The 23,096-nt window shown below is 47.0% G+C and overlaps 1 protein-coding gene across 1 annotated transcript; it reads left to right on the forward strand.

Moving 5' to 3' along the window:
- The first annotated feature begins 1,203 nt into the window (after positions 1-1,203).
- On the forward strand, positions 1,204-21,921 carry LOC125532878 (NADPH-dependent diflavin oxidoreductase 1-like). The gene is made up of 16 exons (XM_048696753.1): positions 1,204-1,280; positions 1,862-2,056; positions 2,147-2,224; positions 2,303-2,407; positions 3,040-3,131; positions 3,568-3,679; positions 4,285-4,359; positions 16,578-16,688; positions 17,150-17,224; positions 17,382-17,501; positions 17,597-17,813; positions 17,916-18,401; positions 18,647-18,765; positions 18,834-18,926; positions 19,008-19,139; positions 21,880-21,921. The coding sequence occupies exons 2-16, from the start codon at positions 1,901-1,903 to the stop codon at positions 21,919-21,921; spliced, it is 2,013 nt and encodes a 670-aa protein (XP_048552710.1). The 5' UTR covers positions 1,204-1,280; positions 1,862-1,900.
- The last annotated feature ends 1,175 nt before the right edge of the window (positions 21,922-23,096 follow it).

Raw genomic sequence — 23,096 nt, forward strand, 5'->3', positions numbered from 1 at the left:
TTTCGGTGGTAAAATAAGACCAAGCGTATCGGAGAGCACTGGAGGGGGCTATCAGGGTAAAATATGACTAGGGTGTTTTGTGGGTTTCCACGCATCCCTGGCTCGCGGCAAGGGCTGGCCATGTGGGGTGGCCGCGTGGGTCCCACATGGGCCTCCTTGGGTGGGGGCTACCCTGGATCTTTTCAGGTGAAAAACATCCAAATGCATTCTTTTATCATTTTTTGAAACTTCGCAAAAAATATTTCCTCAGTGGTTTTTGTTATGGTGCTTTTCTGTAGCTTTCCGGCAAATTGCCGCGCCCTGTGAAACATGAAAATAAGAGTGAGAATATATTAGGACGATGTGATAATGTGCTAAATATCATTAACAATGACTATTTTACACTGAGAAATAGTGATGCAAAATTGGCCTATCATTTATTCACAAAAGACATCAACTGAAAACAACTGGGATGTCAGACAACTCTGGAAGATGGAAGGGACTAGAAGAGAGAGCTCGGTATTGAATTGCTTTGAGTGGGGCTTGTCTCTTAATTTGATCACTTGAGTAAACCGAGAAAGACAAAAGCGATGTGCGTATGCAACAAAGAGAACTTTCTGAACATGAAAGCCAGCCTTTTCTCCAAATATTTTAGGGAGCTATACAGAAATCCTAGGCTACGGAATTCCTACAAAATTACTGTAACCCTAGATATTTTAGGAAGTGATACAAAAATGCTATGCTATAAGAGGCCATAGATGCTAGATTTGGCCCAGTGTCGGCCCACATTCCTCCTGTGCCTCTAAGCCGGCCTAGCTGGACCCAATAAGATCCTGGGCCCATGCGGGGGTGATCGATCGTCTGCCCCGCCGTCCTCGCGTCCGCTACTCCGCTAGGCTGTCGCCTGTCGCCGCCGACGCTGTGCCGCTACCCGGCCCCCAGCCTGCTCTGCTCTGCGCCAGACGCCGGCCACCGCGTTGCCCCCCTGCGCCACTGCGGCCGCCTGTTAGTCGTGGCGTCGAGCACTTCGTTGCGTTCCCCGCCGTCTCGCCTAGGCGGCTTCTGTCAGGTTTTTGAGCAAAAGCGTGGCTGCTATCAGGTGATGGACGTCCTAAAACCTCAAGTCTCGCAGATATTCCTTAATTAATTTCGTGTTCTTATAGCAGTGTAGCTTTAAGACCTAAAATATTGATGCATTTTCTCATCAATGTCATGCAACAGAAGGACAAGGCGATTTTTTTAATTATCTACTGTATATCACAGCTCATTCAACCAGCTATCGACTCCAGAAAGCAAAACAAGTACAGAAAAATGACAATCTTCCGTACTCCCGTTTTTTATATGGTGTCTTTGCCATGTTTTATGTAGTTCGTTGTATTATTAAGCACCGAGTTCGAATTCTTAAATAATATTAGTCCAAATGAGCTGCATCTTTTTTTATACTTTTGCATGGGGTACTTTTTCAAATAGTCATACGCACTTAGATTTTGGTCCGGGTCTTGCTCCAATCCTGGCTCCGACACTTTTTCCGTTGCCCTAAATTGGCATGGTTTGGTTTCTTTCTGTTAGATCTCTTGGCTCCTTCTAGAGATATACAGTAGTAGATAGGTTATGTTAAGATTTGGTACCCAATTCGGTCTCTGGCCAACTTGGTTTGCATTTACTTGTATATACCCATAGGTTCAAGTAATACATGTAGAAGTATTTTTGTCATTAACTTTTGAACTTGTTTTCAGTTCTGATAAATTTGGAGTGGTCTGTCCTTGTTCATGTCGTTGCAATAAACTGGACGGGGGAAAAGATAAAATGAACTTGCATCTATCATCTGTGTCAAAAGAGGATTTATGTCTGGGTCTAGATGGACTGAACATTGAACTTGTAGGCCGGACACCATTTGTCCCTCCCACGGTCCCACCTCCCCATGGCGCCCTCATCATCACCGCTGCTGGGCCGTCTCGTCATACTCTACGCATCGCAAACCGGCAACGCCATAGATGCTGCTGAACGTGTAGGCCGAGAGGCTGAGCATGGGGGCTGCCCAGCTGTCGACGTTCTCTCCATGGATAGCTTTAATCCCGTAAGCTGGGAATCCTAAACAAAAACCCATCCCAAAACCCTCCCATCTGATGTCATGTGAACATCACTTGCCGCTCACTTGTTTGTGCAGAGTTGTTTGCCTGACGAAAGGTTTATGATCTTCATTGTGTCTACCACGGGGCAGGGAGATCCTCCAGATTCCATGAAGGTGGGGAGATTGAAATGTCTCTTTGCTTGGTAGTTTCCAGACTGTTGATTTTCTAATTGCGATTTTTCGTTTGGGCAGAATTTTTGGAAATACCTTCTGAGAAATCATCTGGGTGCGCGATGGCTGAAAGGATTGCATTATGCCATGTTTGGGCTCGGCGACTCAAGCTATAGGGAGTACAATGTGGGGTCTTCAGACTAGATTCTACAGCCTGCTATTGTGCTATCTGCTGCTTTTCATACAATGGTTTATGTTGATTTGTTGAAATGATCTGTAGTTCATTAGTTTCTTGGGAATTAATTGCGGATATAACGTTCCAAAGTTCTAGCAACATGTGATGGTGCGCAGGGTTGGAAAAGAAGTACATGATTATAGCAACATTCTATCATCTGTTTTTCTGGTGGTTGAAAAGGATGATTTTGGGAGGGACAACTTCATTGTGCCATATAACTGTATCATTATGAAAAAAAGTTACTGTAGCAGATTGAGAAAATGTCGCAAAGCTTACTAGAGTTGTGATATATTCAAATGCTTAGCTAGAAATATCATCAAGATAACAAGTTCATTTTGGAACTGCCAGTTTTACACGTAATCAAGAAGTAAACTTTTTTTGTATGTTCTAAACATGCATTTTGCTGCATGATTAGCCATGCGGATTTCTTATTGCTATCATGGCTATAGTACCATGTTTGTTTTGTCACTGTTTTTCAAGGAGGTCTTGGCTATTAGATTGTCCTCGGTTACTCAGAAATCATGACTGTCACTGTTTTCTTCTTGTTTCTGTTTTCCTCTTCACAGTTGTGTTTGCTCTGCAGTTTCCTGCAATCAAGCTCGATCAAAGGCTTTTTGATCTTGGTGCCAAACGAATCACAGAGAGAGGCTTGGGAGATGATCAACATTCTTTGGGGTATGATTTTAGTATCTATTATTTTGTATTTGATATTCATGTGTGATCTCTGGAGAAGTCATATGCCATATGGTTTTTTGGTTACATTTTAAGCAATGGTTTTCCCTTCTTTGATGATAGAGAGCATTTATTTGTGGGCAGTTCAGAAGCAATTCCTAAAGTTACTAAGGAATTATTTTCTTATCGTATATCAGATACGAAGGAGAACTAGATCCATGGTTGTTATCTTTGTGGACATCCCTGAATCGAACAAATCCATCACTGCTACCAAGAGTATCTGACGCCAGTCATCGTAAATTGAATATTTTGGGGGATGCAAAGGTAGAAGTCATCTATTACTCGGCTCGGCAAGCTACTGATATTTCAGGTGGGAGGTCTCAATCTTGCTAATGTTTACTAGTAGTAATCTGTAAACTTCTGTGTATTTCTCTTATAGATTTTGTATGTCATCTTCTCCAGACTCCAAGATATTAATTGAGAAAGCACGCTCAATGTCCCCTGCTCTAAAGTGCCATAATAGCAGAGAGCCACAACACATGTTACAAATGGTATGCTCTGTGTACCTCTCTAAGAGCTTAACAGTTCAAGTCAGTTTTTATTTTATTCTTTGGCATGTTTAGCTGACCCAGCAACTCTATATGTGGATATACATCTTCATCTGTAGGGAATGTTCTGCATTAACATATAAGATATTTCCCTATCTTGTGTATTAGTTATTTACTCAGAAACTTTATAATGTTTATATGCTACACTCAACAAATCCATCAGTTGTCGAAAGGATTTGAACTGAATTCCTAATCCGTAAGTGATAGTTTAGTAGGCTATTTTGTACGACCTCGCTGTACAATAGTATTATGCATAAGCTCCTGCAAAGTAGATGGGTGCTGGAAGGACAAGTGCAACTCCATCATCATAGGCTTATAGCCATTCTGCTCTTGACAGTTGCCATGACTGACACCTTCGAGGTATATCTCCAATATAAAAGAAGGTCATCGTAACTCATGCTCACTGTTGTTAGTATGAATGGGAAGAATCCTTATTAGCTCATGCTTCGTCTGTATTGTAACTATAAAATGAATATTGCTTTATAACTTAGTTGATCCGTTTTTATTTACTTAGTTTCTGTTGTTGATGGCATTGCTAACCTTTTTAGGTAACAAATCAGCGTTTGACAAAGGGAGACACTGACAGAGATGTCCGCCACTTTGAATTGGAAGATCGGCGTTCTGTATGTTCTTTGATCCGTTTGATCATATTCGCTTGCAACCATCTTCTGAATGTGCGTTAGGCAGAAACGTCTTACCTCAACCTGAGGTGACGTGCTACGTGTTTATAGGCAGGGGCGCACATCCCTGAAGCGCATACATCGTTGAGATCTTACAGGAGGTTTACATCTTGCAAAAGAAGAGATAGAATCGGTTACAGGAGATAGGAAGAGATTACATGCAACTTAAACTAACAATCTATCCTATATCCTGCGCCTTGTGAACCTGGGAGTCTCCCTGTTATGCGTGACATGTACGTGACACAATATGGCTCAATGTATTGTGTTTGACACCCTCCCTTAATCACAACTTCATTAAGTTGAGATTATGTTTAAAGTCTTCAAAACTTCGAATGGGTAGTGCCTTGGTGAATCCATCTGCAACCTGATCCTTGGAATGCACAAAACGAATATCAAGTTGTTTTTGAGCCACTCGCTCTCTGACAAAATGAAAGTCAATTTTAATGTGTTTCATCCTGGCATGAAAAACAGGATTAGCAGACAAATAAGTTGCACCCAAATTGTCACACCGTAAGCATGGAGCTTGTTTGCTTTTTACACCAAGCTCCCTTAGCAGAGACTGCACCCATATGATTTCAGCTGTAGCATTTGCTAATGCCTTGTATTCTGCCTCAGTACTGGACTTGGAAACAGTGGCCTGTTTCCTTGCACACCATGAAATCAAGTTAGGACCAAAGAACACTGCAAATCCCCCAGTAGAACATCTGTCATCCAAACAGCCTGCCCAATCAGAGTCTGAGAAAGCACTAAGCAATGTGGATGATGACTTGCTGAAGTTAAGACCAATATTAAGAGTGTTCTTGACATATCTAACTATTCGCTTAGCAGCAGTCAGGTGAACAGTGGTCGGTGCATGAAGAAATTGACAGACTTTGTTAACAGCAAATGATATATCAGGTCTTGTAAGAGTGAGATATTGAAGGGCACCTACAAGACTTCTGTATTTAGTGCTGTCTTCCTGACTCAAGGCTTGTCCTTCTGTGAGAGATAATTTTTCTGAACTAGATAATGGAGTAGGTGAAGGTTTACAGCCTTGCAATCTAGCCTTTCTTACCAGATCAGTTGCATACTTTTCTTGAGACAAGTGAAGTCCATCATCATGTTTCTTCACTTCTATCCCTAAGAAATAATGCAAATCTCCAAGATCCTTAAGAGCAAACTCTGCACTGAGGTCCTTCAACAATCCTGTTATGGCTTCATCAGATGAGCTTGTAACGATAATATCATCAACATAGATGAGAACAAAGATATGAGTATTGCACTTGTTATAAATGAATAGTGAGGTGTCAGACTTAGATGGAACAAAGCCAAGAGTTTGCATTTTTTTTGACTGAGACGTGAATACCACGCCCTTGGAGCCTGTTTTAACCCATATAAAGCTTTGTCAAGTCTGCACACATGCAACGGTGCACTTTTGCTTTCAAACCCAGGAGGTTGTTTCATGTACACTTCCTCTTCCAGAACACCATGGAGAAACGCGTTCTGAACGTCTAGCTGTCGAAGACTCCAGCCCCTGGACACAGCAATGGACAAAACAAGACGAATGGTTGCAACTTTTACCACTGGACTAAACGTATCCTCATAGTCAATACCATACTGTTGCTTGAAGCCTTTTGCCACAAGTCTTGCCTTGTAACGATCAATGGTGCCATCAGATTTTCTCTTGATCCGAAACACCCACTTGCAATCAATGAGATTTTTACCTTGCTGTGGAGGGACCAAATGCCATGTTTTGTTTCTTTTCAGCGCCATGTATTCTTCATTCATAGCCTTTTTCCAGTTTTCATCAGCTAGGGCTTCATCAAGTGTGTAGGGTTCACCTGTAGAACACACCATGCCATATTTCGTAATATGCTTATAATTGATTGGTTGAATTACTCCCTGTTGTAGCCGTGTGCGTCTCGGTGGTGGAGTAGTTTGTGTTGATGGCGCAGAAGATCCCGTGCAACCTGTGGGAGCAGCAGGAACTGATCCCGAGGCAGATCTGGGCGAAGCAGCATCGGGTTCAGCAGCAGATTCCGCCCGTGGATTTTCTGTGGCAGTAGGCGACGGTGTGCAACGGCGCAGCTCCGCAGAAGATCTCAGCAGACAGGGCTCATCATTTGTAACGCCCTCGATGCGGCTATAGCTCCCACGTGTCGAGGCACGACTTAGAGACATAACCGCATTGAAAGCAATGTCGTAAGTCAGGCAATCATTACAACATCCCATGTAATATGTAATAAAAGGGGGAGATAACATAGTTGGCTTACACTCGCCACGTCACATCAGAGTACATAAATAACATCCATCAAACAATCACTCATGGCCCGACTACGGCGCCAAAATAGAAAAGAACCCAACCTACGACAAGGCCCTGAATCAAACCCCAACTAGGCACCACTACTGATCATCGGGAAAGGAAACATAATAACGCTGAGAGTCCTCGTCGAACTCCCACTTGAGCTCGTACTCGTCACCTGGAGCGAAATCACCTGGACCTGCATCTGGAATTATAGTATCTGTGAGCCACAGGGACTCAGCAATCTCGCACCCTCGCGATCAAAACTATTTAAGCTTATAGGAATGGATGAGACAAATATATGTGGAGCTGCAGCAAGCGACTAGCATATATGGTGGCTATCTTATACGCAAAAGAGAGCGAGAAGAGGAGGCAAAGCACGAGCGAGAAGCTAAAGGAACACCTGCGCAAGCATAACTCCAACACCGTGTCCACTTCCCGGACTCCGCCGAGAAGAGGCCATCACGGTAACCCACACAGTTGATTCATTTTAATTAATTAAGGTTTAAGTTATCTACAACCGGACATTAACAAATTCCCATCTGCCCATAACCGCGGGCACGGCTTTCGAAAGTTCAATCCCTGCAGGGGAGTCCCAACTTAGCCCATGACAAGCTCTCACGGTCAACGAAGGAATAGACCTCCTCCCAAGACGTTCCGATCAGACTCGGTATCTCGGTAACTCAAGACACTTCGACAGGTTAAAACAAGACCAGCAACACCGCCCGAATGTGCCGCCAAATCCCGATAGGAGCTGCACATATCTCTTTCTCAGGGCACACTCAGATTGTCCAAACTTCCGGTAGGCCAGCCCAGAGTTGCCCCTGGTAGCCACCGGCGGCTGACGGTTTGGACCAACACTCAGAGGAGCACTGGCCCGGGGGGGGGGGTTAAAATAAGATGACCCTTGAGTCTGTAGAACCCAAGGGAAAGAAAAGGCTAGGTGGCAAATGGTAAAACCAAGGTTAGGCATTGCTGGACAAGCTTTAATCAAGGAGAAATATCAAGGGGTTCCCATTATAACCCAACCGCGTAAGGAACGCAAAATCCGGGAACATAACACCGATATGACGGAAACTAGGGCGGCAAGAGTGGAACAAAACACTAGGCGAGAGGCCGAGCCTTCCACCCTTTACCAAGTATATAGATGCATTAAGATAACATAGCAATATAATGATATCCCCAACAAGTAAATAAAAGATGTTCCATCAAGGAACGGCCTCCAAACTTCACCTGCAACTAGCAACGCTATAAGAGGGGCTGAGCAAAGCGGTAACATAGCCAATCAACGGTTTGCTAGGACAAGGTGGGTTAGAGGTTTGACATGGCAATTGGGAGGCTGACAAGAAAAAGGTAGGCATCGTAGCATTGGCATAGCAAGAGCGAGCAAACTAGCATAGCAAAGATAGTAGTGATTTCGAGGGTATGATCATCTTGCCTGCACAGTTGTCAGAATTGACTGGATCCTCACAAGCAAACTCAACGGGCTCCTCGGTAGCGAACTCGTCTCCCGGCTCTACCCAACAAGACAAACAAGCAACAAGGATACAATCAACCACGTGCAAGACCAAGCAATATGATGAAATGATGATATGCTATGCGGGATGCGATGCAGGATGCAAAATGCAAGATATGACAGGTAATGCATGAACCTGGCCTCAATTTGGAATTCCAAGGGTGCCACTGGAAAGATGAGATGAAATCGCTTGAAAACGATATAAAGATCATTGGAATCGGAGTTACGGTTTGGAAATGGCAAGCGTTTTAAGATATGACACCGGTCTGCAATTTACAGCAAGTAGGCATCGAAATGCAACAAAATGAACATGCTACAGCCACCAAACATGACAACAAAATACATGGCAGGGATGCACACAAGATGCTTAACAAAAGACTAGCACTGAGCCACGGCCAATTCCTCCATTAAGAGGTTCAAACAAGCATGGCAAAAACGCAAATGCAAAACAGATTCCAGACTTAGTGAAATCAACACTTGTCTGAAATTTCAGATCACGAAGCCCTCTTCGGAGCAGCAAAATAACATGATACATGACCTGAACATGACAAGTAAGAACATGGCATGGAGCTACTCAACAAGCTTAACAAAAGACCCAAAGTGACCTGGGGCCAAAAGGGTTCACAAAATATATAAACGAGCACACGAACATAGCTAAAACACAATCAGTTTTCAGACTTAGTGAAAACTGAGACATGCTGAAATATAACTCACGAAGGCATGTAAACGAGCTCGATGCACTCACCAAGGTGCAAGTCATGGCAAGGCAAGCATACATCCATTAAGAAGGCACAAAATGCTAGCTAAACATGGCAAGAACAATGGCATAGCATGCACGGATCAACTACAATAACATCGGCAAAATCGCAAACGAGTTGACGATCTGCCCAGATTGACTCAAGCTAGGGTGCTCCATAATTGCAAACAAAGACATGGATGAATAGAGCATAACATGATTAACAAAACTCCTTTACTGATCATCCTTAAAAGAGGCACGGATCACTAGGAAACAAGCTGAACATATGGCATCATGAACTAAAATATCCTAGACTTAGTGAAAACAACTAAGTCCCTGAAAACAGATTTACCGGGTGCCTCACTTTGCAAGCTTGCACAAGTCACCACACACAACCTAAAAATGCATGGGTGGCACCTCTGGAAAGAAGACAAAATGCTTAACAAAACATATGAAGGACTCCCAGGCATAACATGCACACAATAATCATGGCAAAAATGACAAAAGTCTAAGATGAACTAGCAGATCTGACAATTAACTCACGAAGCCTCCTTCTAACAGCATTTTGGGCATCAAGATGAACTCAAATGAAAATGATGCAATGGAATGAAATGATGTACTCGTCGAGGCGAACATTTTGATATATCATATGCCCAAATCGGAGCTACGGATGCAAAGTTACAGGGCCTCGAACAGAGCAACTTGGATCAAGAATTTCCGGACTTAGAAGAAAATAACGAGGTTAGGGTTTACTGTAGCTGCGACCGGATCCAGATCGGGCGAGGACGCTCGGAGCCCGAGGATCGCCGGGGTCTTCGCCGGTGTTGAGGTCCGCGGTGGCCGGCGTCGAGGGAGGTGAGGCGGGGCCGGCGATGGCGGCAAGCGGCGGAGCAGCGTGGGGCGGCTCTCGGGGCCGGGAGGAGGCGGCGGGGCGGCGCGGCACTGGAGCTCCGGCGGCTTGGCGGCGAGGTCCGGCCGGCTCCGGGCGGCGGAGATGGCGGGGCGGCGGCGCGGCCAGTCGGCTCGGGGAAGAAGGACAGGCGGCGGCGGCGGAGTGGCCTGGTCGGGCGCGGGAGCGGGCTGGAGATGGGCTTCGGGCCCGGCGGCGGTGGCGATGTGGACCGGGCGGCGGGGCGAATCATGGCGCGCCACGTGGCGGCGGACAGGCGGACCGGACGTGTCCGTCGGCGGGAATGTGTCCGGCGGCGCGCGGTGGGATTTCTTTTAGGGTTCGGAGGTAGGGGAAGATCCAAAAAACGGGGGATGTATATATAGGCATAAGTGGAGCTAGGAGAGTCCAAATGAGGTGCGGTTTTCGGCCACGCGATCGTGATCGAACGCTCTAGGACATGGAGCTGAGTTTGGTGGGTTTTGGGCCAAATTGGAGGGGTGTTGGGCTGCAACACACACGAGGCCTTTTCGGTCCCTCGGTTAACCGTTGGAGTATCAAACGAAGTCCAAATGATACGAAACCTGACAGGCGGTCTACCGGTAGTAACCCAAGTCCGCATGACAAGTCTCGGTCCAATCCGGAGATGTTTAATCCCCACACACGAAAGAAAGCTAGAAATGGCCACCGGAGGAGAACGAAGCGCCGGAATGCAAAACGGACAACGGGGAAAATGCTCGAATGCAAGAGATGAACACGTATGCAAATGTAATGCACATGATGACATGATATGAGATGCATGAAAATGAAAACAACACACGGAGACAAAACCCGAACCCGAGGAAATAAATATAACTTAACGCCAGAAACGGCAAGAGTTGGAGTACAAATTGGGAAAGTTACATCCGGGGTGTTACATCATTGTGCCGTGATGAGAGGCCAGCGTCCGCTGCGCCAGAGGCGGGTCCCGCGCCGGTCGGCCGACGCAGATCGCGCCGTTTGTAGCAAACGGGCTGGACCGGGAACCGGGCCCCCGAAGGGCCAACGGGAGGCGGACAGGTGCCGCCGCGTGATTCGCCCGGGTTGGTAGGGGCGCCTCCGCGACTCGCAGGTTGCCGCGTGGCAGACGCGGGCTCGCTGTCCACGGCGCGCGTGGTTGTTGGCGTTGTCGGCGCGGATTTCCGAGGGGATCCTGCCCCCCTGCCAGCGGCGCCAGAATCCGAGGCCGATCCGCTGGGCAGGTCTGCCTCTGCCACGGGAGCTGATCCCGAGGCTGATTTGCTCCCTGGTTCGGGGCACATAAAATATGGCCCTTGTACTTCATTTTCTTCATCATTTTCTGATCCGTTTTCTCCTGCAACATCACACAACTTGTGCACAATGGTTTGAGGGTTAGTCAACATATGATCATCATGGTTTTGTTCCCATTCATCGAGGCCAGTGAGAGAGGATGGTAGAAGAAGGATTTCTTTACAAAGTAAAGGACCGACCTTAGGGTGTAGATCAGCGAAGGGAAATTTGTTCTCATCAAACACAACATCGCGAGAAATGTAGACACGGCCTGTGGAAACATCTAGGCACTTGACCCCCTTGTGTTGTGCACTATATCCAAGGAAAACACATTGTTTAGATCGGAACATGAGTTTGCGAGAGTTGTATGGGCGGAGATTGGGCCAGCATGCACACACAAAAACACGTAGAGATGTGTAGTTGGGTTTGACATGAAGAAGCCGTTCTGTGGGAGTTTCATTGTTTATGACACGACTTGGGAGCATATTGATGATATGAACGGCAGTGAGAAACGCTTCATCCCAGAATTTTAGAGGCATGGAAGCACCTGCTAAGAGTGCGAGGCCAACTTCAACTATATGCCTATGCTTACGTTCGGCAGAACCGTTTTGTTGGTGAGCATGAGGGAATGACACATGGTGTGAAATGCCAAGTGTTTGGAAAAAGGAATTTAATTTCTCGTATTCCCCTCCCCAATCAGATTGAACAGCAATGATCTTGCTATCAAACTTACGTTCAACAAGTGCTTGGAAATTTTTGAACACTTGGAAAACATCGGATCTTTTTTTGAGAAGATAGATCCAGGAGAATTTGCTATAGTCATCAATAAAACTGACATAGTATGTGTGTCTACCAACAGAACTAGGAGCAGGGCCCCAAACAACAACAACAACAATAACAACAAAGCCTTTAGTCCCAAACTAGTTGGGGTAGGCTAGAGGTGAAACCCATAAGATCTCGCAACCAACTCATGGCTCTGGCACATGGATAGCAAGCTTCCACGCACCCCTGTCCATAGCTAGCTCTTTGGTGATACTCCAATCCTTCAGGTCTCTCTTCACGGACTCCTTCCATGTCAAATTCGGTCTACCCCGCCCTCTCTTGACATTCTCCGCACGCTTTAGCCGTCCGCTATGCACTGGAGCTTCTGGAGGCCTGCGCTGAATATGCCCAAACCATCTCAGACGATGTTGGACAAGCTTCTCCTCAGTTGGTGCTACCCCAACTCTATCTCGTATATCATCATTCCGGACTCGATCCTTCCTCGTGTGGCCACACATCCATCTCAACATACGCATCTCCGCCACACCTAACTGTTGAGCATGTCGCCTTTTAGTCGGCCAACACTCCGCGCCATACAACATTGCGGGTCGAACCGCCGTCCTGTAGAACTTGCCTTTTAGCTTTTGTGGCACTCTCTTGTCACAGAGAATGCCAGAAGCTTGGCGCCACTTCATCCATCCGGCTTTGATTCGATGGTTCACATCTTCATCAATACCCCCATCCTCCTGCAACATTGACCCCAAATACCGAAAGGTGTCCTTCCGAGGTACCACCTGGCCATCAAGGCTAACCTCCTCCTCCTCACACCTAGTAGTACTGAAACCGCACATCATGTACTCGTTTTTAGTTCTACTAAGCCTAAACCCTTTCGATTCCAAGGTTTGTCTCCATAACTCTAACTTCCTATTTACCCCCGTCCGACTATCGTCAACTAGCACCACATCATCCGCAAAGAGCATACACCATGGGATATCTCCTTGTATATCCCTTGTGACCTCATCCATCACCAATGCAAAAAGATAAGGGCTCAAAGCTGACCCCTGATGCAGTCCTATCTTAATCGGGAAGTCATCGGTGTCGACATCACTTGTTCGAACACTTGTCACAACATTATCGTACATGTCCTTGATGAGGGTAATGTACTTTGCTGGGACTTTGTGTTTCTCCAAGGCCCACCACATGACATTCCACGGTATCTTATCATAGGCCTTCTCCAAGTCAATGAACACCATATGCAAGTCCTTCTTTTGCTCCCTATATCTCTCCACAATTTGTCGTACCAAGAAAATGGCTTCCATGGTCGACCTCCCAGGCATGAAACCAAACTGATTTTTGGTCACGCTTGTCATTCTTCTTAAGTGGTGCTCAATGACTCTCTCCCATAGCTTCATTGTATGGCTCATCAGCTTAATTCCACGGTAATTAGTACAACTCTGAACATCCCCCTTGTTCTTGAAGATTGGTACTAATATACTCTGTCTCCATTCTTCTGGCATCTTGTTTGCCCGAAAAATGAGGTTGAAAAGCTTGGTTAGCCATACTATTGCTATGTCCCCGAGACCTTTCCACACCTCAATGGGGATACAATCAGGGCCCATCGCCTTGCCTCCTTTCATCCTTTTTAAAGCCTCCTTCACCTCAGACTCCTGGATTCGCCGCACAAAACGCATGCTGGTCTCATCAAAGGAGTCGTCTAGTTCAATGGTAGAACTCTCATTCTCCCCATTGAACAGCTTGTCGAAGTACTCCCGCCATCTATGCTTAATCTCCTCGTCCTTCACCAAGAGTTGGCCTGCTCCGTCCTTGATGCATTTGACTTGGCCAATGTCCCTCGTCTTCCTCTCTTGGATCTTGGCCATCTTATAGATGTCCCTTTCACCTTCCTTCGTGCCTAACCGTTGGTAGAGGTCCTCATATGCGCGACCCTTTGCTTCACCAACAGCTCGCTTTGCGGCCTTCTTCGCCATCTTGTACTTCTCTATGTTGTCTGCACTCCTATCCAGGTATAGGCGTCTGAAGCAATCTTTCTTCTCTTTAATCGCCTTCTGGACGTCATCATTCCACCACCAGGTATCCTTATCTTCGCTTCTCCTTCCCCTGGACACTCCAGACTCCTCCGAGGCCACCTTACGAATGCAAGTCGCCATCTTCATCCACACATTGTCCGCATCCCCTCCTTTCTCCCAATGGCCCTCCTTAATGACCCTCTCCTTGAACACCTGAGCTACCTCCCCCTTGAGCTTCCACCACTTCGTTCTAGCGACTTTGGCACGCTTATCCCGCTGGACACGAATTCGAAAGCGGAAGTCAGCAACCACCAGCTTATGCTGGGGTACAACACTCTCTCCAGGTATCACCTTACAGTCTAGGTACGCACGCCTATCTTCTCTTCTCGAGAGGATGAAATCAATCTGGCTAGAGTGTTGGCCACTACTAAAAGTCACCAGATGTGATTCTCTCTTTCTAAAGAGGGTGTTAGCTACAATCATGTTGTAGGCTAGAGCAAAGCTTAAGACATCTTCTCCTTCTTGATTCCTAATGCCATGGCCAAAGCCCCCATGCGCCCCTTCAAAACCTGTGTTAGATGTACCCACGTGGCCATTGAGGTCTCCTCCTATGAAGAGCTTCTCACCAATCGGTACACTCCTAACCATGTCTTCCAGGCCTTCCCAGAACTCCCTCTTGGTGTTCTCATTGTGGCCCCAAACATAAAAAAAAAATTAATTGCAATGGCTGAGTAGAGACACTTGTAGAAATAGGATATGGTAATTGATGACTTTTTGCTCTTTGGCAAGAATCACAAATAGTTTCGATATTTCGCTCACCAACAAACGGGAGCTTAATTTTCATAAGCAAACGTTCAACAAGAGGAAAAGAAGCATGGCCTAAACGATCGTGCCAACGTGTTGAAGAGAGTTTGACAACACCATAGGCTTGTTTATTGAATCTCCTAAGCTCCGGAATCAACGGGTAAAGCCCTCGAATGCATCTACCTCGATATAGTACCTTCTTCGTGGCCTGATCCTTTATCAAAAAGAAAAAAGGATGGAATTCAATAAAGACATGATTGGCAATGGTAATGCGATGAACGGATAGGAGATTTTTGTTGGCACTAGGAACATGTAAAATTTTGCGAAGATGAATTTTACGAGAAGGGGTACGTATAACCGAGTGACCAATGTGACGTATGCTCATACCTGCACCACTGGCGGTGTGGATCTGGTCCTTCCCGTGATACTTCTCACGGAGGGTCACCTTCTCTAGCTCACCCGTGAGGTGATTGGTGGCGCCACTGTCAAGGTACCAATTAGTGTCGACGCCATAGGATCCTTCAGCGGCAGCAGCAACCTTGTCATCATCTTTAGAGGAGGTATCGTCTTCGTCGAAGTGATACCAGCAGTCTTTGGCGGTGTGACCTGGCTTCCCGCAGATTTGGGCAGCGAACGGCATCAGGACGTGAACGACCCGAGCCGCCGCGGCGATCCTTGATGTTGGTGGAGATGGGGCGACTGCCGCGAGAGCCGCCGTTGTTGGTGTTGCCGCTGTTGTGCTTGCCCTTGGCGCGAGGAGGACCGCGATGACATGAAGAGTAGCCACCGCGCCCGTGAGTTGCTGCGTTTGCCGACGACTTGAACCCGCCGCCAACACCCTGGTACTGGGCGACGCGCTGGTCGAAGTTGCTCAACATGGAGTAGAGCTCATCGAGGGACACCGGCGTGACACGAGCATCCAGGGCCGAGACCAGCGGCTGGTAGTCCATGTCCAGCCCGTGAAGAAGATATGAGATCAGCTCGTCATCCTGGATGGGCTTGCTGGCGGCGGCGAGCTCATCAGCAAGGCCACGCATGGCGGCGAAGTAGGCGGCCACCGATTGATTCCCTTTCTGCGCATTGATCAAGGCAGTGCGGATGTTGTTGACGCGGCTCAAAGACTGCGATGAGAACATACCTGCGAGCGCTGTCCACAGACCATGCGCGGTGGTGACCGCGGTGACCGCGACGAGCAGCTCTTTTGTGAGGTTGTTGAGCAGGTAGCCCAAAACCTGCTGGTCCTCCCTCACCCAGATGGGATGGAGAGGATTGAGTTCGGTCGACTCCTTCCCCTCCTTGTCCTTGGTGACGAGGAGGCGGGACGGCTCCGTCAGAGTGCCGTCGACGTAGCCATAGAGGCCGGCTCCCCTCAACTGCGGCGAGATTTGGGTGCGCCACAGGATGTAGTTCGTCCGGGAGAGCTTCTCCGTGACCTGACCGCTAAGGTTGGATTGGGTGGCACTGGAGGAAGACATGGCTGGCACTAGAGGAGATCAGCTAGGGTTTGGAAGAGGAGGCTCTGATTACCATGTGCGTTAGGCAGAAACGTCTTACCTCGACCTGAGGCGACGTGCTACGTGTTTATAGGCAGGGGCGCACATCCCTGAAGCGCATACATCGTTGAGATCTTACAGGAGGTTTACATCTTGCAGAAGAAGAGATAGAATCGGTTACAGGAGATAGGAAGAGATTACATGCAACTTAAACTAACAATCTATCATATATCCCGCGCCTTGTGAACCTGGGAGTCTCCCTGTCATGCGTGACATGTACGTGACACAATATGGCTCAATGTATTGTGTTTGACACTGAACACATGAAGGAAACTAAAAGAATATACCGTTTTGTCATTTTAGGCCATCAGTTATCAAGTTGGTGATGTTCTAGAAATTTTACCAAGTCAGAATCCATCACTTGTTGATGATTTCATTAAGCGCTGTAACTTGGATCCCGATTGTTACATTACGGTATGTGGATCTGGTCTGTCGTCTTGTGGATTTAGCTTTTTATTCTCTGTATGTTTCTCTGCTTCACTTTTGTGGCCAACATCAGTAGCTTTGTGCACACTCTATTGCAAAATGAAAATAACTATTTGCTTGCTTTAGTAGCTTAGCTACAGCTAGAGAGTAGCCTAGCTAGCAGTAGTGCGTGCCAAGTAAAGATGTAAGAAGATGGCTGTGTTTCACTTGTTTATGTTTATATGTATATCTACTGCTTGAGAGTAGAGCTAGCTGTTTATCATGGTTTAGACAATAAACCCTTTTTCTTTCTCAATCTCAAATGTGTAGTTCTTGAGTTTATCCATAAAACTAGGGATATATCTTGAATTCTTGTATTAGTTGTGTCTTTGTTGCTATATCTTCTCAAGCAGTCAATCTGTTGCAGTTCTCTTGCTAACGAAAGAGGAACGATTTTTTTTTCTGCCCAGGTTCGAACAAAGGATGGGGACAAAGTTCCTAAAGATCCCATCAAGCTAAAGACCTTTGTTGCTTTGACAATGGATGTCACATCAGCTTCTCCAAGGCGATATTTCTTCGAGGCAAGAGAAATTACCCTGAATGCTTCATCACATACACATGTTGTCTAGTTGTTTGATACTATCTTGTATTGGCCTCTGATATCCTTGATGTCTATGACTAATATGCCATGCTGTTTGGTAGGTCATGAGCTATTTTGCAACAGATGAACGTGAAAAAGCAAAACTTCAGGATTATACTTCTCCTGAAGGAAGGGGCGACCTTTACCGGTACAATCAAAATGAGAACCGGACTGTTCTAGAAGTAAGTAATGCCTTACCACTGATTTTAACACCAACTTTCTTGCAGGTGTTGTTGTCCTTTGGCTTAAACTTGCGTGGATTTTGCACTAGTTTTAGGTATTGGTGGATTTCCCCTCGGTGCAAATGCCTTTTGAATGGCTGGTGCAACTGACGCCTCCGTTGAAGAAAAGAGCCTTTTCCATATCGTCGTCCCCCTTAGTCTACCCAAATCAGATACACTTGACTGTTAGTGTAGTATCATGGCTTACTCCTTGGAAGAGGACGCGGCATGGTCTCTGCTCCACATGGCTAACGGGGCTCAGTCCAGATGAAGGTACGCATTGATTGTTTTAGCTAGAAATCACACGAGAAAATGCAACTCACAGTGCAGTTACACGCGCAGACGATCATCTTATACCATGTTGGATGCGCCGAGGATCGCTGCCTCGCCCACGGCCCTCGGTTCCTCTCCTGCTCATCGGGCCGGGAACAGGGTGCGCGCCGTTCCGCGTATTCGTGGAGGAAAGGGCCGCACAGAGCGCGGCGGATGCAACTACTGCTCCTGTGATGTTCTTCTTCGGCTGTAGAAACGAAGACATCGATTTCCTGTACAAGGACTTCTGGCTGAAACACGCCCAGGGACAAGGAGGGGTGCTGTCCCACGAAAAGGGCGGCGGTTTCTTCGCCGCCTTCTCTCGGGATCAGCCTCGGAAGGTCTACGTGCAGGACAAGATAAAGGAGCAGGGGGCGAGAGTCCTGGACATGCTGTGCTCCAAATCGTCTAAGGCTGCGATATACGTCGCCGGGTCTTCAACCGGAATGCCCGCCGATGTTACGGTGGCGTTGGAGGAAGTTCTGTGTCAAGAGGGCGGTGTTCCGCGGGAGGATGCTTCGGGGTGGCTGAAGGATCTGAAGAGGGCTGGTAGGTTTATCGTTGAGACCTGGTCGTAAGGGAGGAGATTTTCTGGGCTTGCGGTCCAAGCGAGATTTTGAGCCAGTGTTAGGAGAGCTCCAAAGCAAGTAGACTAATGATGTTATGCTATTAACTAGGAATAGCAGAATGCCTTTTATTATATATTTTTACGAACAATGCTTTCATATATATTAAGAGGAAGTAAAGCATTGGCAGCCACATTTTAGAATGCCATGCTGTTCTGCTATTCCCAGATCAACCAGCAGATGGCACACACAACCATCGTATTAAAGTGCAGCTCTTGAAAGTGCTCTTGTGGCTGATGCTGAAAAACAACATTTTGATCAAAGATAATCTGCTCAGGAGAGGGTGGGTTGGTAGTGACCAGTGCCACTTTTGTAGGCACAAAGAAAGCATTGAGCATCTGTTCTTCAAATGCAGTCTAGTCAAGTTGATATGGCAGATAGTGGTATGTGCTATCAACTTGGGCCTCCTGATAATGTTGAGGACCTAGTTGGGGATTGGGCTCTGGTGGTAGAAAACCTGAAACAAAGCCAAAATGCTGCTGTGATTTTTAACATGTGTCATTACCTTACTCGTTGGAGCATTCTGCAGAAAGAAGGTCATAGAAAAACTGAGGAGGCATGCATGAATATCAAGATGGTGCTGGAGGAAGCATACACCATAAGTCATGGTTATGTAAATGTGATACAGGCAATTAATAGTAACCACCTTTCAACTTCGTTGGTTTGTTTTAAGTTTTATACTCCTCCGTGGCGGCGGGACCCATCGCGCCGTGGATGTCCCTGATCCAGGTGATTCGATCGAGAGCATCGCAAACCAATCTGGAGCAGTGACGCATGTGCGGAACCATGGTGTGGAAATTGTAGAGTATCTGGTGCTACCAAGATTTAAATGCTACCATGATACAGGCATTTGGACCGTCAGATTCTTAGATTGGACGGCATCCGTGAGATATTGGATCTGTTGGACATATGCGCAATTTTTGGACTTCTCGTAGGCTTTTTTACAAATGTTGCAGAGTTGTTGAGAGCCGTCCGATCTGAGAATCCGACGGCCCAGAAGCTTGTATCATGGTAGCACCTAAACCTTGGTAGCACTTGATATTTTCCCGGAAATTGTAGGATGGCTAGAATATTATTGTGTATTGATATGACCCTCGTATGAGGTATATATAGGAGTACAAGAGGGTAGAGACTTGGAGTACAAGACAAGTTATATGTGGTTTAAACTAATTCTATCTCTAACTTAAACCCAATTATATTTCTAACATTCCCCCTCAGTCGTAGCGGGAGTGAAGCGGACGTGTACGACTGAATTTGAAGTCTTGTGCTTTCGTCGTCTTCTCCGCTGCACCATCATCAACTGTGTTCTAATGGGTCGGCAGTTAGGGCGGTGACTGCGTCCCCTTCTGGTGCCTTTCTACCTTCTCCTCTATTCCCTCCCGCAGTCACAGCGGGAGTGTCGTGGACGCAAGTGACAAGGCGGACGCTGTTGACTGGAGTTGTTGCCGATGAGTTGTTGTAGACGTAGCCATTAATGTCGAGGTAGCCGATCATGGTGATGTAGCCGTGGTCGAGGTAGTCGTGGTCGATGGTGTGGTCGTCGTGGATGATGAAGCCGCACAAAGCCGGAGGCACAAAAAAATGCGCTATGACGAAGCTGCAGACGTGGACGATGCACCTTGCGGATGTCAGAGGGTGTCGTCGGCGATGAGTCCACCAATTATGCCAAGACTGGAGGAAGCCCATCGAGCATACATCGGTTTTGCCAGAACTGTGTGGCCGTGTAGGGTCGTCACTGTACTGACGGCCCGTGTCGATGCAGTCGTGCCGTCGTGGATGACACGGAAGATGCCATCGTCATGACGCGATCATTGCCGTCGTCGAGATCGCGTCTTGCAGAAAAGTCTGTCAGAGGACCTTAGGTGTCCATCTTGTGGACGGGGCGACGGCGGTGTGTTGACGAAGATGTTGATGAAGACCATGGTGATGAAGTGTCGGCGATGGTGTCGCAACGGCGTGTCGACGATGATACGTCGCTTGGAGGCGTCCCTCGTGGCGACAGGGTGTCGATGCCGTGAAGAAGCATGTTGGCTCGTAGCCTGGCGTAGTCGTACAGCGAGATGTTCGGCTCGGTAGAGGGTCGATGCAGATGCAAGGTTGATGCAGGCTCGGATCGTGTCGGTGTAGCCGATGTAGTTGCAGCCTGGGTCGGTTGTGTATAGACGTCTGCCATGTGCGTGGTGTGGAATCTGGCTCGATGCAGATCACTGTTGAAGTAGTCCGGAACAGAAAAAGTCGATGTAGCTACGATCGGTGTACGCTCGGAGGCGTAGCTGACGACTCGAGATCCGATCGATTGAAGCTGCTGGTGCGGGTCGCGCGTGGCGTCGAGAAGCAGCCCGAAACGTGCATACCTCAGAGTCAATGGAGTCGCGCGGCTGTAGTTGACGGTGGTCCTCGATGCAGATCAGGTCAAGCTCGTGACACCCTCCTGGTGTACGCATTGTCGCGCCTGGGATCTCGCCTGGCGCGTGTCCCTCCCGTTTTGCACGCGCGCTAGATGCGCACGGACGCCCCGGCTGGATTGTTGTAGACGCTTGTGGCTTTGCTTTCCTCCGTTGGTGCATGCATGCACCGCGAATCGAAGTAGCTTGGAGGCTGGGGCCTGGGGCTGATTGTGCGGTCGATGGAGGAGAGACGTGGAGGCGAGAGTCCCGGCCGTCGACGCACTTGTATGCGCGGCTGGCTGCTGACCGCCCATGGTGTTGATGTAGATCGTATCGGGAAGGTGTCAGCCATGGGCTTACGCGCACGGCCGGAGGAAGCGGAGCCGCTGCTTGCATGTGTGCGCGCGGCTTCAGAGGAAACCTTTCCGTTCGGATCGCTTCCGCGTGCAACAATGGATCTGCAGTAGGATTTGAGGGTCCGATGGAGTTTATTGATGGCTGAGAAAATTAAACCTAGATTGGAATTCGAAATTTGTAGCTAAGCTAATCTAAAGAACCAATATAATCTTTGACCGATCGGGTGCCGCGTCCCCGGGGAGAGGAGATTGATCTCCCCGGGGACGGCGCGCTGCGGAAGTAGGGGAAGGTCCTAGGATCGGCGTCGTTGGACAAACCGCTCTGACCCCATGTGAAAATTGTAGGATGGCTAGAATATTATTGTGTATTGATATGACCCTCGTATGGGGTATATATAGGAGTACAAGAGGGGTAGAGACTTGGAGTACAAGACAAGTTACATGTGGTTTAAACTAATTCTATCTCTATCTCCTTATCTCTAACTTAAACCCAATCTAACACATGGCAGAGACAGTAGGAGACAACTCCTGAATAGAACGACCATCTTTGCGCCCCCCTTACCGAATCCGGAATAGAACCATAGCTATGATTGAGCCAGAATCGGCATCCTTGGCCTTGCCATAATAAGTCTCGGATCACCCTTGTAATCTTCTTCAGGTGTCGTTGGTAAACAGGCTATTTTATAGGTCCATCACGTAATATAAATACATTGTTGTGAAATTTTGATTTTTTTTTGGGGGAGGGATCAATCTTGATATATAGGTGCAAGTGCCACAACACACTTAGACACTTATCTTTGGAATTCCCCAAGTTAGTTGGCCTTGTGGTTTATTATTTTGAGCGCATCCATTTATTAAGATGAGCGGACAAGCAACATGATGAAACTTGTAAGTGGGATATTTATAGCTCAATCATGTACTTAAGTAATAGAAATATCAATAGATGGTAGTGAGATTTTGATTCGTAGAGGGGGAGGGGGCAAGGGCCCCCGGCCCTAATGTAGCTCTGCCTGTGAGGGATATTTATATGCATGCTATTTAGTGTTTGCCATCATGTTACTTAAGTCATAATCTTAGTGAAGACACTCGAGATTGGGGGGAAGCCCCCTTGGCCCTAACATAGCTCCGCATGTGAGGGCTTTTTATTCATACTATGCGGGCCTTACTGCCATGGGACGATCAATCTTGGTATGTAGGTGCAAGTGCCACAACAAACGCATTAGCTTAGACATTTATCTTTGGAATTCCCCAAGCTAGTTGGGCTTATGGTTTATTATTTTGAGCGCATCCACTTATTAAGATGAGCAAACAAGCAACATGATCAAACTTGTAAATGGGAAGTAACAGAAATATTAATAGATGGTAGTGAGATTCTGATTCATAGAGGGGGAGGTGGACAAGGCCCCATGGCTCTAATGTAGCTCAGCCTGTGAGGGATATTTATCCATGCTACTTAGTGTTTGCCATCATGTTACTTAAGTCATAATCTTAGTGAAGACACCCGAGATCTCCCCGAAGGCATCTTCTGATGTTTGAAACCACCCTAGCTCCACATTTTTATGTGCATGTGTCAAAGCAAGGAGCCGAGATGTTCCTTGTTCCCCTAGAGTTTAATTTAGAAACATATCATATGTATGTCATGATGTTGTATGATGTTGTTTATTGTTTAAAATGGTTTCTCGTGTGTCTTCTTGTTGTTCCGGAATGGTGGGTAGTCCCTTGAATTTTGTAAGTCTTTTTTTAGAATCAAGAGTAATAAATTACTCAAGAGGGGGATTACACTCCGAGAGCATAAGACTTCGTAAACTATCCGGAACACCGGCAATGATTAGCATGTCTCCCAATTGTCTAGCCTTCGCTGCCAGCTCATGAGCA

This window comes from Triticum urartu, chromosome 1, assembly GCF_003073215.2.
Source record: "Triticum urartu cultivar G1812 chromosome 1, Tu2.1, whole genome shotgun sequence".
Taxonomy (NCBI): domain Eukaryota; kingdom Viridiplantae; phylum Streptophyta; class Magnoliopsida; order Poales; family Poaceae; genus Triticum; species Triticum urartu.